We start from the raw sequence: 16,822 nt of genomic DNA on the forward strand, positions 1-16,822 counted from the left end.
AGGGGCCCTTGCGCCCCCACTTCCACTGCAACCATTTCCTAGACAGCTCCATGCTTGATGGTGACTGCAATGAGTGCAGAAATGAGGTGACTGTCCAGGCGCCAGCAAAGCGTCCCAATGCCTGTCCTTGGAGGGCAGTGGGAAACTGTCACGTATCCACTTGACAGAATTCTGGAATGCAAAGACCTCGGAGACTGCTGAATGGAAGCCCCTAGGCTCTAGAGCAGAGGCTCTAGCTAGCCAGCACTTGTGCTGACAGGGAACACTATGTACAGGGACTAGAGACATAGAAGCAGCACTCTGGTGAGGACGGCTGTGCGGGGGAGGGGTGATGCAGCTGCACGCCCGCCCTCCTGTAGTCTTGGGAAAACAGTATACCTGTTCCAGTCCCCACAGCCTGGGCCTGGGCTGCTGGGTTCAGTGCTTCTGAGGATCCAGCTCTATCCTGCTCCTAGTCTCCAAGGGCTTCCCCTTTAGGTTCTGGGGACAGCCACTAACGTGGGGTAGCCCTGCTATTGCAGAGGGTAAAGAACAGGCTTGAGGCCTAGGTTACACATCTATGTGGGGACTAAAACCTCCCAATTCAACATGCCTATCATCCTAACATTCAGTCAGGAGGAATGTGAGTTTGAAGATAGCCTGGGCTACATAGTGAGACTCTGTCCCCCAAATCTTCTCAAACCATATTCCCCAACAATACCATAAGCAGGGTACCCATGTAGGTGGTCCCAGAGAGCCTCCACCCCAGTTTCGTCAGGGTCTGACTCCAGGTCATCACCCCCGTAGCTCTCTGTTGTCACGTACAACGCCAGGCCAGGCATTTAGCTCCCAGAGGCACCTGACTCCGGCCAGGCCAGAGGGTCCCCACAGAGCCTCTGCTCAAGTCCCAGTGACTGACTGGTGAGGTTCTTTATCTCTTTCCCTCATTGAGACAGGGTCTCACGTAGTCCAGGCTGGCCTTAAACTTGATATACGGCTGAGGGTGACCTTGAACTCCTGATTCTCCTGCCTCCACCTTCCAAACACTGGAGTCACAGGAATGCACCACTGTGCTTGGTTTACGTAGCACTGGGCATCAAACTCAGGACTCTGTGCGCTAGCTATGCCTTCTGTGAACTGAGCCACACCCCAACCCAATCAATTTTTACTCCCTACAGCTGGGAAGATGTTAAACTGAATGCTGCCAGAAAAGGAAGTTTCCTTCAGGACCATGGGACACCAGGCCGAGCCTTCCTGCACTGTTCCCAAGAGCCAATACATATGCGCACATCTCCCTGCGGGCCATGATGAGGTGGTTTCCCATTACTTACAGGCAGAAAATTCCAAGAAATATAGGCCCTGATGGGAACCTGGGAGCCAGGAAGAGAGGTGAGGTGGGACCTGCGACCAGGTACATCCTTCCTCAGCCTCTCAGGACCTGGCTGTGGTGGTCAGGACATTGGCAGCCATACCTATAGCAGACATTCTCAGTGCAGGGGTTATGGACTCGGACGATGATGAAGACATGCTGGAAGTGCGAGCGGATGTTCTTAGGGGTGAAAGGTAAGGCGCCGGGCTCCTGGAAGATGATCGTCACGATGTCATTCCCTATGTGCCTCTTCCTCAGCAGCTGGAAGCAGACAGGGAGGAGGTAAGGGTCACGGTCCAGCTCTAAGAATCCTACCCGGACTGCCTTGCTGGCTTCCCATGCCCACTCCCACCAGAGGGCGCATGTGAGCACCGGAGTCAGGCCTTGTCCCTAGAAGCTCAGAGCCCTTCTGGCTCCTTCTCACTCAGGGGAATGGACTAAGCCAAGAAGCCCCACACATGGCCCCCCAGCCTCTGACACAGCCTGTTCTCCTCCCACACCTGCCCGGATGCTCTCCAAACATTCCAGGAAAGCCTTCCTCTTGCAAACTGTGGGAATGGCTGTCCCCGCTGCCCGGGAGCCCATGTGGCTTCCTTCCTCCTTTACTCCTCCTGGAGGGATTTCTGTCATCCACAGCAAATCTCTAAGATCTGACATGCCCCAGCATGCCTTTCTTTGCCTTTCTGTCTTCCTTATCTGATATTTATGGCCGCATTCTGCACAAAGAGGCTCTCTCTCTCCCTGTTCCTAGTTTATCTCTTCCCATTCAGGTTGTCAGTGACAAGAAAATGGGACATTGTTTTGACTGTTGCCTGTAACCGTACCCTTAGTTCCTAGCAAAGAGCTGGACAAACTGGAGTGCTCGGCAAACCGTATTTGCTGCGGGAGAGCTCAGGATGGAGACCTGGGATCTGCTCAGGCCAATGAGTCTGACCAGAGTGCACAGGCAGGGCCAATTCTAGGAGGTGCTCTCTCCTAGACTCCCGAGAGTTGGGGTTCCAATGTCCCAGGGAGCCATGTCCTCTCCCCTGCTTCCATTTCCAGAATGGGTGTCCTCCATGGTGTCTTATTTATTTGCCAAGACTACAACTGACATCCCCGACCCCTTTTTCTCCTTTTCTGGAGGGTAGGGAAGACAGGTCTCATGCAGCCCAGGCTGGGGACTCAAACTGAGGAAGCAGCTGAGGATGATCTTCAACTCTCTATCCCCCTGCCTCACAAACAGAGTTGGCTACCATACCCCGGATTGGCCTTAAACCAAACTGGGCAGTCTCCTGCCTGAACTACGATATCCAGCCTTAGTTCTTTTTCATTTGTCCATTTTGAAACAGGGTCTTCTACGTAGCTCTGATTGTTCAGGAAGTCCTGAAGTATACCATAGTCTAGAACTCAGAGATCCACCTGCCTCTGTCTCTCCAGGGCTGGGATTAAAGGCATGTGCTGCCAAGCACAGAACCAAAGGTTTTTAAACTTAGTAATTTTTATGCATGTGTGTTTTGCCTGCACGTATATCTGTATACTAAGTGTGCCCTCAGAGGCTGGAAGAAGGCATCAGAGCCCCTGGGCGGACATTTGTAAGACACAGTGTAGATGCTGGCAAGTGACCCTGGGTCCTTTAGGAGGAGCAGCCAGTGCTCTTGAGCGCTGAGCTGTCTCTCCAGCCCTGCCTGTTAGCTTTCTAGTTCTTCATGCCTCTGAACTACATGAATGAAGTTACTAAACACAAAAATTGCTTCCTATGGCTGACCCCAAGAGGCCTACCTCCCAGTCAGATCTTAAATCTGAACCTTGCCCAAACCCTGAGTGGTAGTGACTCATGTGACTGCTTTTCATAAGATGGGAAAATTTGGTTCAGAGAAGTTAAAAGTGACCTCTGCCTTCTGTCCTGCAGGGATGAAGGCAAAAGGGTGGGACCCCCAACTTGCTTTTGACTTTGACTTTGCAGGACGAGCTTTCTCCAGGCCCTGGTACTTAGGAACAGGCCCCTGCTTCCTAAAGGTATTGGCTGCCTCGTGCTCAGGGTCTGCTCATGGAAGCACGGATCTTTCCTAGTACCCGTGCAGTATCATCAGGACCATGTTGTCAATGTGTGGAGCAAGGACCTGTGGCCTAGAGAGGTACTGTCACTTTCCTGAGATCACACAGCAAGCAGGGGACAAAGAGCTCAAATTTATGTTTAATCCCGGTGCCAATGCTCAAAGTGTGTTATTAAGACAGCCTTAGGAAATGGCCTGCATTTGACCGGTTTTGGCCTACAGAATCTACATTGTGAGCTGTCCTAGCAAATGAAAGAACAAAAACAACAAAACCAAAACCAAAACCCATGTTCTAAATTCCTAGTACTCTGGGTTCCTACCCACTAGAAAGTAGTTCCATTGTCCCGTTGGCTTCCCATGCTCAAGAGAGGGAGCTGTCACATCTGCAGTCTCCTGTAGCCCCCTTCCATAGGTGTCTACTGCTATCTCCCAGCACCCAGCCACTGAACCATTCGCCCTTTCCAGGATGGTCACGTATTTCATTCAGGCTTGGTTCGAGGGCCCACTCCCCGCCAGCCCTACTCTCTTTCCTCTGTGTGGCTGAGTGGTGAGATGAGAACGTGGACTGAGGGGTGCATCTCTGCTGTCACTAAGACGACCGGTGAGTGTAGCCACTACAAGGAGCAGTGGAGGGTGAGGACTCTCCTTCCTTTCTTTGTTCTTCGGGACAGGGTTTCTCTGTGTGGCCCTGGCTGTCCTGGAACTTGTTCTGTAGACCAGGCTGCCCTCAAATTCTAGAGCACTCTAGAATTCAAATTCAGGAGCCTCTGCCTCCTGAGCACTGGGATTAAAGGTGTGGGGTACACCATCCGGCCACAGGTGAGTGTTAAGACTGAACCTCAGGATCCAGTCATACCTAAAACCAGCCCTCTCCGAGAACTCTGGTTACACAATCCCATCTTACGCTTTGCTTACGCCAATTTGGTTTGCGTTTGGAGTAAACTCTGTTGACTCGTTTATTTTTCTCACTCTTAAAACTGGTGATGACTATCAAGAGACCCCTGGAAGGCCCTGAAAGGAGAAGGGTCAGCTGGAAGGAAGCAGAGTGGCGTGCACCAGACGGGCCTCGAATCACATCAGGCGTTGTCTGTGACAGCGGGACAGAGGGCCACTGACCTGCTGCCTGTTGTTGGGAGTATAAGGGAGCAGGGTGGAGACGTGGAACATGATCTCGTAGTCCTGGTACGTTGTGTAGAGGGAGTGGGTCCCCGTGGAGTCGGCTGGGATAGAAACAGTAGTTAGTACCACGGTCCCTGAGCCTCTGGCTTTCTGCTGTATCCCACAGGCCATCTGCCGGTTTCAAAGCTTTTACTTACCTTCGCTCTTTAAAAATGAAAGAAATGTAAGGCAATCTCCCATCGTATTAATTATTATGTTTTTAAAGGCAAAGTCTAGCTATGTAGTCCAGGCTGGCCTTAAATTCAGTCTTCCCAACTTAGCCTCCTAAGTGCTGGTAACAGCATGCGCCACCATGCCTGGTGAGTGCCTTAGCGTTTACTATCAGCCAACAAACCCTCAACGTCCTGCTATGCTCTTAAAATACTTGGCACTTAAAAGGCACCCTTCAGTACACGGTCTCCTGAGGCTCACTGCGTGTGACAGGCGGCCCTCACCTGCGTCCCTGCTCTGTGAATACACAGTCCTGTGGCGCTCTGGGGTGCTCTCCAGCTGCCCATGGCTGTGCCCAGGCCTCATATCTGATGCCCACGGCACAGTGTGCAGAGCGCGTGTCTAGGAGTGCCACTGCTGAGTCACACACGAGGGGTGACTTCACACCTCCCTAGAACACTTCCTGCTGCTTCCCGAGTGGGGGCGCTGTTCATTCTGACAGTGGTGCTAGGGACCTCCCACCGGCCTGCACCCTGGCATCACCAGACCTTTGAGCTGGTCAGGCAGACAAGCAGGGGTGGCTCCTTGACATCTCAGTGGTCCCTACTTAGCAGATTTCCTGATGCTCCCCCCTTCCCCCACTTACTTATCTATCTGTCCATCTGTCTGTCCACCCGCCCATTAGCTATCTATTTTTTTTGAGACAAGGCCTTGCTCTGGAGCCCTGGCTGGCCTGGAATTCACTATGTAGGCTAGGATGACCTCGAACCCGGAGATCTGCCTCCCTGATAATCCCACTTACTCTTGACATCCAGCTGGGCGGCATACTTGGTGAAGCCCTTCAGACAGACCTTGTCGCCCAGGAGGTCCAGGAACTCCTCGAAGGCAGGGCCGGCCTCCTCGTTGTTGTACATCTCCTCCTCTGAGCTCTGGCCCGCCTTGCAGTAGAGGATGCCGACCTTGTGCTTGCGGCACAGCTGTGTGGGTGGAAGAGAGGTGTAGGTTCAAGGGGGTTCTGGCCAATGGTACATGGGGGGTCCTGAGCGCTAAGCCCCACACTGCTGGGACCTCTTGGGGACTCGATGCACGGCCCGTGGGGAAGGAACCAGTGTGCGGCATGTCCCAGAGGAACGCGGGAAGTATACACTCTGTCACCTGTCTTTGTATGGCTGTGCCAGTGTATGGTGCTCTTCAGGCAGAGCTGGGAGCTGGGGCTGGCTTCCTATAGATGACTGGGTACAGGATGAGACCCTGCCAAAGCAAAACCTCAGCTACTTGGGGTCTGCACATGTCTGGAAGTCCAAAAGCAATGCCAGGGGCTATGGACGGGCCAGATGGCAGTGAGTGGGTTTGTGTTTGTGTGCTGGCACACGTTCTTTCTCCCTCTCTCATAGAAACCTTGTGGTGTCAATCTCATCCCCAGGCTGTTTCTATGACAGTGCTCTTGGTACCCTCACAATGTGCTGATGGCTTCCTCCTGTTGCTCAGTCAGGCTTATAAGTGAGTTTGCTACTTGTTAAAAATAAACGTAGAGATGGAGACAGAAAGGGTTGCGGGAGTGGGGCTGGGGTTCCTCAGCCCCTGGCTTACCCCTTGCTCGTCGAGCTTCAGCAGCTGCTCTGTGACTTTTGGAGTGTTGAGAGCCAGTCGCAAGCAGTGGATGTTGAGCTCTGGGATGACATACTCCAGGGCATCCTTCAGGGGCAGGCCCCGCCCTGTCCCGTGCTTGGTGGCTGTAGGTGTGGCATCCTCTAGAATGGAGCCCCGCAGCGTGATGAGCTGCTCAACAGAGAGAGGAGATGGTCAGGGGTGATAGGGGCTTTGCGAGGGTCCTCCCTTCACAGACAGGTGTAGCCAGGCCCGGAGCTGCACTTCTGCAATCCTAGGTACCATGAAGGTCAAGGCTGGAGGGTTGAGGCCAAGGCTGACCTGGGATACACAGTGAGAGTCTGCCTCAATGAAAGAAAACCAGAGCTGGGTGTGGTGGGCTGTAGTCCTAGCTTTTAGGAGGTAGAGATGAGAGACTAGAAGTGTAAGATCACCCCTGGCTACAGAGTTAGTGGCTAGCTTCTCTACATGAGACCCTGTCTCAAAAAAAAAAAAAAAAAAAAAAAAAAAAAAAACCAAAAAAAAAAAAAAAACCAAAACAAAACAGGGGCTGGAGAGATGGCTTGGTGGTTAAGAGCACTGACTGCTCTTCCAGAGGTCCTGAGTTCAAATCCCAGCAGCCACATGGCGGCTCACAACCATCTGTAATGAGATTTGATGCCCTCTGCTGATGTGTCTGATGACAGCTATAGTATACTTATATAATAAATAAATAAATACTAAAAAAAAAAAAGAAACAACAACAACAAAAAAATCCCCCAAAACCCTAAAGCCGAAAACCAACCACACCTCCAAAAAGGGGAGGGGGGATGATGAGAGGGACCCTAGGAGCTTGGAGGCTGGGTATGGAGGATGGGCCAGGAATCAGATTTGCTATCTCTTTCCATGGCCCTGACGAAGGGACCATGGGTCTCTGAGCCTCAACCCTCTCTCTCTTCTGTGGGACAAAGGCAGGCAATGGAACATGAAGGGGAGGCTGAGTGAGACCGCACATCTTCCTTGGTTCAGCACACACACTGGCTGCTGCCTCCTGTGTGCCGATCCACTCTAAGCAAAGACCCTGGAGAACTGACAGGTGGGAGGGCTGGGGCAGTCTATTAGGAAGCAGGGCCCAGGATGAACCAAAGAGGCTCCCCGAGAAGGGGCCCTCAGTCTCTCCGGCGCCATCTCGAGTGGTAGACATGTCAGTGTATGCTCAGAGACCTGCCCCTCTAGGATGCTGGTGCCACTTTGCATCTTGAATTGTGGCTCCTGCTGTGGTTCAACCGGCTTCATGGAAAACATCACCCAGGTCTGCAGTTTGGTCTGGGGTGGGGCTGGACACAAGCATATGCATTTACGTGTCCTTGTGTATGTGTGTGAGAGTGTTAAACCTTTCCAGTTGCTTCTGCTGCGCTACAAAGGTTGAGAATACTTAGTCAAAGGCCACCTCGTGCCTCTTCCCTTCTTCCTCAGATGTTACTACCTCCCAAGTGGTTCCTAAAGCTGACCACATGACCAATTCCAGGAAATGAAACGTGAGAATCCTGTCTGCCAGGACTTTTTTTTTTTCCTTTTCTTTTTTTTCGGAACTGGGGACCGAACCCAGGGCCTTGTGCTTGCTAGGCAAGCGCTCTACCACTGAGCTAAATCCCCAACCCCCTGCCAGGACTTTTTACTGGCCCACATCTTCTTGCTGGGGACAGTAGTGCAAAGATGAGCCCCCTGCCCCTGCCGTCTTTCCCCCTCGGCTGTCCCAGAAATCACTGAGTACACCAGGCTGGCCTAGAACTCAGAGATCCTTCAGTCTTCCGAGAGCTGTGTTCATTTTATTTTTTTAAGACAAAGTCTTGCTATGTAGCCTAGTCTGAACTTGCAGAGACCCTGTCTCAGTCTTCTGAGTACTGTCACTATAGGCAGGCAGCACCAAGATGCCTTAAGAGACTACCATTGCCATCTAGTACAATCTACATATATGTAGATACCTGGTGTATGGCTACCGTGATTAGGCTCGGGTATGGACCCTCAGGGTCAGTGTCTTCCTGCCTGTTTGGAGCTTCCCGAATCTCGCATTGTAGCTGTTTTGTCAGGAGTGTGTTGGGGGCTGTGATGGAATCGTGGCCTGCTAGGGAGTGCTATGATCCGGATCCCAGGGTGCAGCTGGCAGTTACTGTTCTCCTGTTATCTGGCTTCCTGCTCTACCTGAGTCAGGATCTCATGTAGCCCAGGCTGGCCTCAAGTTCCTGACTCCTGCTTCTCCCTCTTGAGTGCTGAGACTATAGGCAAGTACCACCATGCTTGGCTTCTTTCTCTCTTTTTGAGATAGGGTCTTATTCTACAGTCTAGGATGGCCTTGAACTTGAGATCCTTGTCTCAGCCTCCCAAGCCCCGGAGTGACAGGTGTAGCCGTTGTTTACTGCTTTGTGTGTTCTCCTTCTCCATCCTTTTCCACCCTTTCAACCCTCTACCACTAGATAAGAGAGAAAAAAGGATAGAGGGGAAAGAGAAGAGCCCCTGAATAAAGTCAGGGGTGAGAGGGGTGCAACATTATCATCAGACTGCTTCCTGCTGATTGGGGGGGGGTTCCTTGGGGGCAAGTTTGATCTTCCCCATCAGGATGTCTAATTTCTTCTTCCTGTTTCTTCTTTGTGCACAACTATTTAATAAACGACCAACAATCAACTAATAATCCACCCGAAGGAGCAACCAACAACCGACACCCATAACCCACCTCGGGGCCCTAGCATTTATATGTGCCCTCTGAAAAGCCCCCAGAATTCCAAAGGTCACACATTTGCAGAAACTCTGTGGCTGGCAAAATCACGCCCCTGCTAGAGCACGAGGCAAATCACAGCCAGCTGCTGTGGACGGTCTGAAGCAGCCCCACATATCCCACACCTGGGAGTAAAACAAAAACAGACTTTTATAATATTTCTGTGTTTTAAAGAAACCGAAATTCTAAAATTGTCACTCAGGCAGCTTGCCACTGTGCCCGGCTTGGCGTCTTTCTCTGAAGGGTGTGCGTGTGGGACGCCAGTGTGTTGTGCGGAGAGGATGAAGTCTGCACTGCTGTGGATTTTCATCCTTCCCAGTGCTCAGCACAACTGCTTCCACTACTTGACAACTGAGAATGGCACTGCTGGGGACAGCCACAGACGCACCTCTCGGTGCCCACAAACACATTTCCTTTTGGGTTTATACCCTGGAGACAAGCTGCTAAATCATTCAGACATGCTAATCTTCAGTTTTACCCAAAGTGCCAAGTAGTTTTCCAAGTGGTTGTTCTGATCTACACCGCTAGCCCTGAGAGCCCCCATAGCCTCGTCCTCTTGACAGTTCTGGCCACCAGCTTAGGCCAGGCTCTGGGCCAGCAGAGTAGGTGGTAGCTGCATCAAGAATGCACAGAAAGATACCTGAAATACCACAAGAAAGAAAAAGGAAAACCCTCCCCCGGGGCCTGTTCCACGCACCCCAAACCTACTTGGTGCTGCCCCTTAAACACGAAAAGATGATCGGTGTTAACTGTAAAAACACAGTCTCCTAAATCAATGGGCACACAAAGCAGCAAACACATGCCACGGTTTTGCTGCCAGGCATGCAGCCCACCCTTGCCAAACAAGACCCAGGCAAGAGGTGTGTGGAAGGAACGGAGTGAGCTCATGGTTGGGAGTTCCACGGTTCTGACCGTGCTCCTTGACACACACACACCTCTCTTATCGAGAGTAAAGCAAGCGTGAAACATGGGGAGCAGTGATGGCGTCAGGGGTTTGGCTCTCCCGTCTGGTTGGCCTTGGGGTTGTGCGCTTCCTTAATACAACCACAGGACCGGCATCTTTGTACCCTACTGATGCTGCTCCACAGCGCTCTACGCTGGAGAGCCAGTGTGGACCAAGAATCCTCTGACCTTCAGTGCTGCCCGCTTGCAAACCTCCCGGCTCTCCTTCTGGCGGGGGGAGGAGAAGCAGGGCACTGACAGGTCATGAGAAGCTGCCTCGCTCCTCCCTGCCTTGGTCCTCTGTCACTTCCCGCTGGCCCCATCTCTTGGTCTCCCCGCCCTTGTCCCACTGCCAGCCCATTTTCTCCATAGCAGCCTGAATCAGATCTTCTGTGAGCCCTCTGACATCTGGTATCCCTTTGCTGAGGGTGACAGACCAAGTGAGCTGTAGAAAGGACACCGTGCCACACAAGCAGAGGGCCTATCTGTGAGTCAGGCCCATGACCGAGCCATGAACAGGTTGGCTGCTCTTTGTGCTGGGTGGTAGGTCCCTTCAGGGACTTTAGGGAGGGCACTTGGCACTCTCAGCCTGTGTTTCTGATCCCCAGCTTCGCTTTCTCCCTAGCGCTGCAACCCTGAGCAAACTGCTGAATTTCGCATCCCATTCCCCATTTCCTCCCTCCCTCCCTTCTTAGTTTTTGAAACTGGTTCATGGAGCGCAGGCCCCCAACTCATGCGGCTCCCAGGCACCAGGACTGCAAGGGTCACCCACCACATTCTATTTAGGGTAGATTTTTACTGATAGAGTTCTGCTATGTCCAGTCCTGGCTGGCCTCCAACTTTCGAGATTTCCACTTTGGAGCCTCTCACCTCACTGCCTTGTTGACAAAATGGGAGTAAGAATGTGACCTTGGCCAGGTGTGGTTGTGCACACCTGCAATTCAAATATTCTTGGAAGCCTAATAGGATGGAGAGCTCAGGCCAATTGGGCCAGCTGAAGGATACGGTAAGGAAGCTCACACAGAGCTCACCACTGTATCTGAAATACAGTGAGAGCTGGGCAGACCAAATAGCTAAGCCCAGAACCTTAAGGAGAAGGCTATGGTCACCACCCACTTCTCCTCAATAGGACAAGTTAGAGATCTGGGGAGGCACATACAGGAAACCAGATGTGCCGATCCCACCCACAACAGAATTACACTTTTTCCCTTCACTTTGTAAGACCTTCCCCTTTACTTTGCATACTATGTATGGACTAGGTATTACATACACATATACAAAAAAGTAAAAACCAGACTCCTAAGCCTCCCAAAGCTAAGGCCTAACTGGGCACAGCAGTGTATGCCTGCAGTGCCAGCGCCTGGGAGGCTAAGGGCTGGGACTGTGAGTTCCATGCCAGCCTTGGGCAGTCTGTCAAAGACTCCCACTTGCTAGGCTGAAGGAGTGCACTGGGCCAGATGGTCCAAGGCTGGCTGGGGCACCCCATGTGTCATCTAAGCAGTTACTGGCATGGGGCAGCCAGTGCTCAGGTGTGTAGTGCCTCAGCCCAGCCCCGGGTATGCTTCTGCCTCAGTAGGAAGCTTGGCTCTGCCAATACTCATATGCCATCTGCTGAGAGACATGGGCCCACTGGAGCCTGTCTGCTTGGTGGCTAGGGGTGGGCATCTAGGACAGACCAGCCGGCTGGCTTGGAAAACAGCCTGGGCCCCATGCTCTGGTTTGTAGGGGCGAGAGGTGTGGTTGTGTGGACAGGAAGATGGAGCTCTGTCTAGTTCCCCGGCATGGCCCCGGCCTCCTGGAAGAGTTATAGTTACGACAGGCTGCTAGTAGGATGGTAGGATCTGCCACTCAGAGCTCTTCCTGTCCTGAAGTCTTTGTGGCCACTTCCCAGCCTCACTAGGAGTCAGGAAGACCCTCTCCTCACCTCACTAGGAAGTCAGGTCACAGCTCCAAGCCTGTTTTACAGAGGAACAAACAGAAACACATGGAACCTGTCCAAGTCATGGGGCACTGAAGGAGGGCACTGGCCAGGCAGCCCAGAGCTGTGTGATCCTAACTCAGCCCAAAAGATCCTGGTGGTGGGAGTGGATTGGAGCAGGGCATCCAGGCTTTAACACTGGGTGACCTTGGAAAAGTAATTCTCTGGTTCCAGTGTCCTCATCTGTGGACACGGTGGGATGAGATGATAATGGGACCTCTGTGGTAAGAGCTGAGAGAAACCGCTGGGGCAACGTACCTGAAACACTGAGATTAGTGCCCGGCAGCAATGTGTGTTTAGACTTTAGTGTAGGTTTCTAGGCTGCTGGCACAAAATGGGGACTGTGTGACTCTCTGCCCTGCCCCCGCCATGGGAAATGAGGTGAGGCGAGCCTTGAAGTCAATGCTTCTCTTCCAACTCCAGATGATGGGAGGTCAGGCCTGAAGGCCTTACAGGGTAGCTCTGCAGGGGCTGGGGCCAGGGCTGGGTCTGCAGGTGAGGGCAGACAAAGGCTGCATGGTGAGTGAGTGTGTGTGTGTGTGTGTTTGTGTGTGCGCGTGCACACATGCGTTTATGTGCTGAAGCTCAGGCTGGACTTGAACTGATGGCAGTCCACCTGCTTCAGACTTCTGAGTGCTGCAGTTAGAGCTGTGAGCCACCACACCTGCTCCCTGAGCTCCCTGGCCATTTCAGAGGTGCCTCCATCAACCATCCTGTCTGAAGATCTGACCCCCTGCCTCTGCCACCCATTTCCCTGCTGTGTCTTCCACCTTACCATGCCTACCTGGCATGGGCTATGAGGGTGCCTTGTGTAGCACTGCTGCTGTCTTCCCCCAAGAGAGCAGCCTTCAGGCCACTTTGCTGCTTTGGTTGCTACTGTACTCCCAAAGCACAGCCTGGGGCTGTGAGGTGACCGAGTCTTGGTGGGATGGGCGGCCATGAGCCAAGGGCAGCATGGAACAGCTTCAAGTTATCAGACGAGATCGGGCGCGTTCAGGGTGGTATGGCCGTAGACAGCTTCAAGTTATCAGACAGGAGCCAGAGCAGAGCAGTCACCCCTGGCCTGCTGAGGAAGCACTAAAGTGCCATGGCCCTCAGTGCACGTGACATGATGTCATTTATCATTCTAGGGGGTGAAGAGTGATGGTTTAGCATTTAGGAGCACTTCCGTACGCCAGGCACGGAGGCGCACACATTTAGTCTCAGCACCTGAGAGGCAGAGGCCTCTCTGAGTTCAAGGCCATTCTGGTTTATATAGGGAGTTCCAAGCCAGCCAGAGCTGCACAGTGAGACCCTGTCCAGATAGGATTAGATAGACTGGATTAGATAGACAGACAGACAGACAGACAGACAGACAGATAGGAAGACAGAAAGAATAAAGAAGAAAGAAAGAAGCACTTATAGAAGCCTCAGGTGCCATTGTCTATAACCCCAGTCCCTGGGGCTTCAATGTCCTCTGACCTCCATGGGCATTGCATGTGTATGTAAATGAACTCTTTCATCATGAACATGCCCGGTGTGGAGCAGGGAGAGGGCTGACCTGTGTCAGGTGACTGAGGCAGCTGAGTGGGATGGCCAGAGGATGGAGGACAGAGAGCTACTTGGCCCCGCCCATTCCTGGAAGGTCCTGACAGTTCTGTACCTGCTGCTCTGTCATAAATGAGGGTGAAACTATGGGCTGATGTGAGCCAGCCTGGGCGAAGGAGTGAGGCCCACACTGCGGTGCTAAGCCTGTTTGCCGCCACTGCCACTGTGAGAGCATGCATTTCTCATGTACGCGCACAGGCTTTGTCACTTCACCAGCATTTGCTCACATGTCTGAAGCTGGGTGAACTGTCACCTCACATTCTGCCTCAGTGATCAACTGGCCAGAAAGGTGAGCAGAAGGAGAGAGGGGCTGGCTAAGACACGGGTAGAGACCACCTGCAGTCTGGGCATGTGATTTTGGGGCCCGCTCTCCTCAATTGACACAGAGCCTGTGTCATCCAGTTGAAAGCCTCTGATGGGTGGGTTGACTGTTCTCATCTGTCTGCCAGGAGGAGCTCCCAAACCCGGCCGGCCCCAAACTCCAAGTCCATGGCAAGAGTATCATGCTGGGTTTTTAATGCCGGCGTGAGGCCTGGCATACGGGATCCTGGTGTGTGGGCCTGTATCAGTTGGCAGCCGCCTCTCTAGAAATGCCACCTTTAGGGACAGCTGGGGATCAGACTCAGAGACAGGGAGTGGTAACTCAAACCTCCTTTCTGTTGGATGTGGTAGTGCACGTCCGGAATCTCAGTGTTCAGAAAGTGGAGGCAGGAGGATCAGGAGCTCAAGGCCAGCTTCAGATACACAGTGAGTGGGAGGTCAAATTAGACTGCATCATACACGCTCTCAAGAGCACACCCAGAAAAACACAGAAATATTACAAGAACGTGCTTTACGTTTAATCCCAGGTATAGGGACGTGGGGCTGCTTCGGACTGTCTATGGCAGCTGACTGATTTGCCTCGTGCTCTAGAAGAGGCGTGGTTTTTCGAGTAGCAAATAGTTTCAGCGACTGTGTGACATTTGGAATTCTGGGGACTTTTCTGAGGGTACATAAATGATAAAGCCCCAATAGGCGGGGGGGGGGGGGGGAGTGGTTGGTTGTTGTTGGGGGTGGTGGTGGGAGTGGTGGCTGCAGTCATGCTCAAAGAGGAAACAAAAGGAAAGAAATTAAGGAAATTAGGTTTCTAGACACCCCCTCCTCAACACATACTCTATTCTTTCTCCCCTATCTACTGATAGGGGGTGAAACCAGCACGGATAAGGGGTGAGAAAAAGAACCCACAAAGTAGCAAAAGACCAGCTGCACCCAGGGAACTGTCGATCTCAGTGCGAGGGTGGCGCTAGCCCTCAGGTGGATTGTGTCCTAGATCTGGCTGCATATCTTTCTCACCCTCTGTCACCCCTGTCGGTGCCTGGCCCAAGGTGTGGGCGTGGGATCCATGGAGAGCCAGTCGGGGATCCTGCAGAAGTGAATCATCCTTCTGTATAGAAAGCTATCAGGATCTAGAAGGCCTGGACTGAAGACAGTTTGCTGGTGACAGAAGAGAAGGGTGGCGGAGCCAACAGGGCTGAGCGAAGAAGAGTTGAGTTCTGCAGTCTCGCAGAAGACTGGGTCAATCTGTGCCCGGAGCAGGGTCCATCCCTCACCGATAGTGACAGAGATCAGTGAATCTCTGTGACTTTAAGCCAGCTTTTAAGTCAGAAATGCATCCTGTCACAAACCACTTGTGTTGGTGTGAGGGTACAGCAATATGCCTTCTCCCCATTGTTGGAGCTAAGCTTTAATCAGGGATGGTTGGGCAGGACAGTGGAATTCTTAGCTGAGAGGAACAGGCTTGTTGGGAGAGGTTGAAGCTGCTTAGCCTGTCAGGGCTTGTTGCTATGCCCCAGGCCTGCTCAGACTGAGACTTGAAGTCTTCCTTAGTACCTGAGTCCTAGAAAGATCCCTCTCCTTCCTCCTCAACCGTGTCTTTTCCTCTTATGCTCACTGGAATCAGTCTCTTGAAAATAGATTTGGTGACCCTGAGCTTTGAAGTCACCTGCTAGGTTCGGATCCTGGCCTGGCTTATTTGCTACAACTTATGTGATTTCTGAGGATCAGTTTTCCCCTCTGTAAAATGGACAGACTCACAGAATACTGGACCTCTTATGAGATGTGGCAAGGAAGTTTGGCCTGGAACTTGGTAGAACCAGGACATGGAAGCGGGAAGGGTTTATGGCTCCTGTTTACCCAGCAGGCATGTTGGCATCGGGCCCTACCTCTCGAGTCCGGAAGATTATCCTGTACTGGTACTGAGGTCCGTGGTCCTTATGATCCTCCAGCTTCTCCCGCTTGATACTCACGGCCACTGGCCCCAGCTTTTCATCCACGCCAAAGTAATTGGCGTGCTCTGAAAAGGGAGAGCAGGAAGTGTGGTCAGATGTCTGGAAGGAGAGGGCACAGCCCCATGGCAGCCTGTCTGTGGGGTGATGGGAGCGGGGATAAGGCAGTCTCACATAAAATTTATGAATCAAAGGTCAACAGAGAAACCCTGAAGTTTGATCAAAGCTGGGATTTCTGTACGGGTAAAGTCACAGGCCTCCCCTGAGCCCCAGGGCTGTCATCTGAGGAACAGGGACTCAGAGGTTATTCAGAACTGGTGTGTGAGAGTGATAGGTCATCAACCCAGGGCCACAGGGATTAATCCTGGCTCTGTTAATGGCTTGCCTGGTTTAGCTCCCATTAGCCGTTGTGGAGCAGTTAAGCCCTGAGCCTAGGGAGTCTCCTGCCAACACAAATTCTGGGTTGAGATTAGATGTGTGGCCCCAGCCAGGTCACATGATGAGGTTCTTAGCAGTCAAATGCGCTTAACTCAGCAATGTGAGGATTAACTGAGTTAGCACAGCGCCAGGCTGGCACACAGCAAGCACGCGGCTTAAATGCTGGCCATTAGTAGCCCAGGACCTCAGAGGAGTTCAGGACCCTGAGACACAGATCCCTAAGTCATGCCCGTATCTAACCAGGCTTCTACAGATCCACGTAATGGGAATGCTGAGAGTAACAGTCAAAAATAAGACAAGGGGCCAGCTTTCTGCTCTCCCCTTTCTCCTACACAAGCCGCCGAGCATTCTACCAGGGAACAGTTCTTTCTGATATCCAACCCTAGTGGGTTAGGGTTTGTTTTGTTGTGGTTGCTGTTGTTAAGATGGCGGCAGCAGCCTGCATGATTCTGGTTCAGGGTCTTCCTGTTGTAATCAGCAAAAATTCAAAAACACAACAGATAACGGACTGCTTTTTGTCCTCACCCTGGTATTCTGTAT

At 52.3% G+C, this 16,822-nt stretch overlaps 2 protein-coding genes across 6 annotated transcripts in view; one reads left to right on the forward strand and one right to left on the reverse strand.

Annotated features, from left to right (window-relative positions):
- The window catches only part of LOC103689966 (MARCKS-related protein-like), a 980,777-nt gene that overhangs the window by 743,738 nt on the left and 220,217 nt on the right, over positions 1-16,822 (forward strand). The window lies entirely within an intron of this gene.
- The window catches only part of Sipa1l3 (signal-induced proliferation-associated 1 like 3), a 207,420-nt gene that overhangs the window by 65,414 nt on the left and 125,184 nt on the right, over positions 1-16,822 (reverse strand). For all 5 annotated transcript variants that reach the window (XM_008759131.4, XM_008759130.4, XM_039104443.2 and 2 more), the window contains 5 exons: positions 15,782-15,912; positions 6,304-6,492; positions 5,516-5,690; positions 4,501-4,604; positions 1,452-1,609 (listed from right to left, as the gene is read on the reverse strand). In XM_008759131.4, the coding sequence (XP_008757353.1) occupies positions 1,452-1,609; positions 4,501-4,604; positions 5,516-5,690; positions 6,304-6,492; positions 15,782-15,912 (757 nt within the window). The remainder of the gene's footprint in view (positions 1-1,451; positions 1,610-4,500; positions 4,605-5,515; positions 5,691-6,303; positions 6,493-15,781; positions 15,913-16,822) is intronic.

The sequence above is a fragment of the Rattus norvegicus genome, chromosome 1, assembly GCF_036323735.1.
Source record: "Rattus norvegicus strain BN/NHsdMcwi chromosome 1, GRCr8, whole genome shotgun sequence".
Taxonomy (NCBI): Eukaryota; Metazoa; Chordata; class Mammalia; order Rodentia; family Muridae; genus Rattus; species Rattus norvegicus.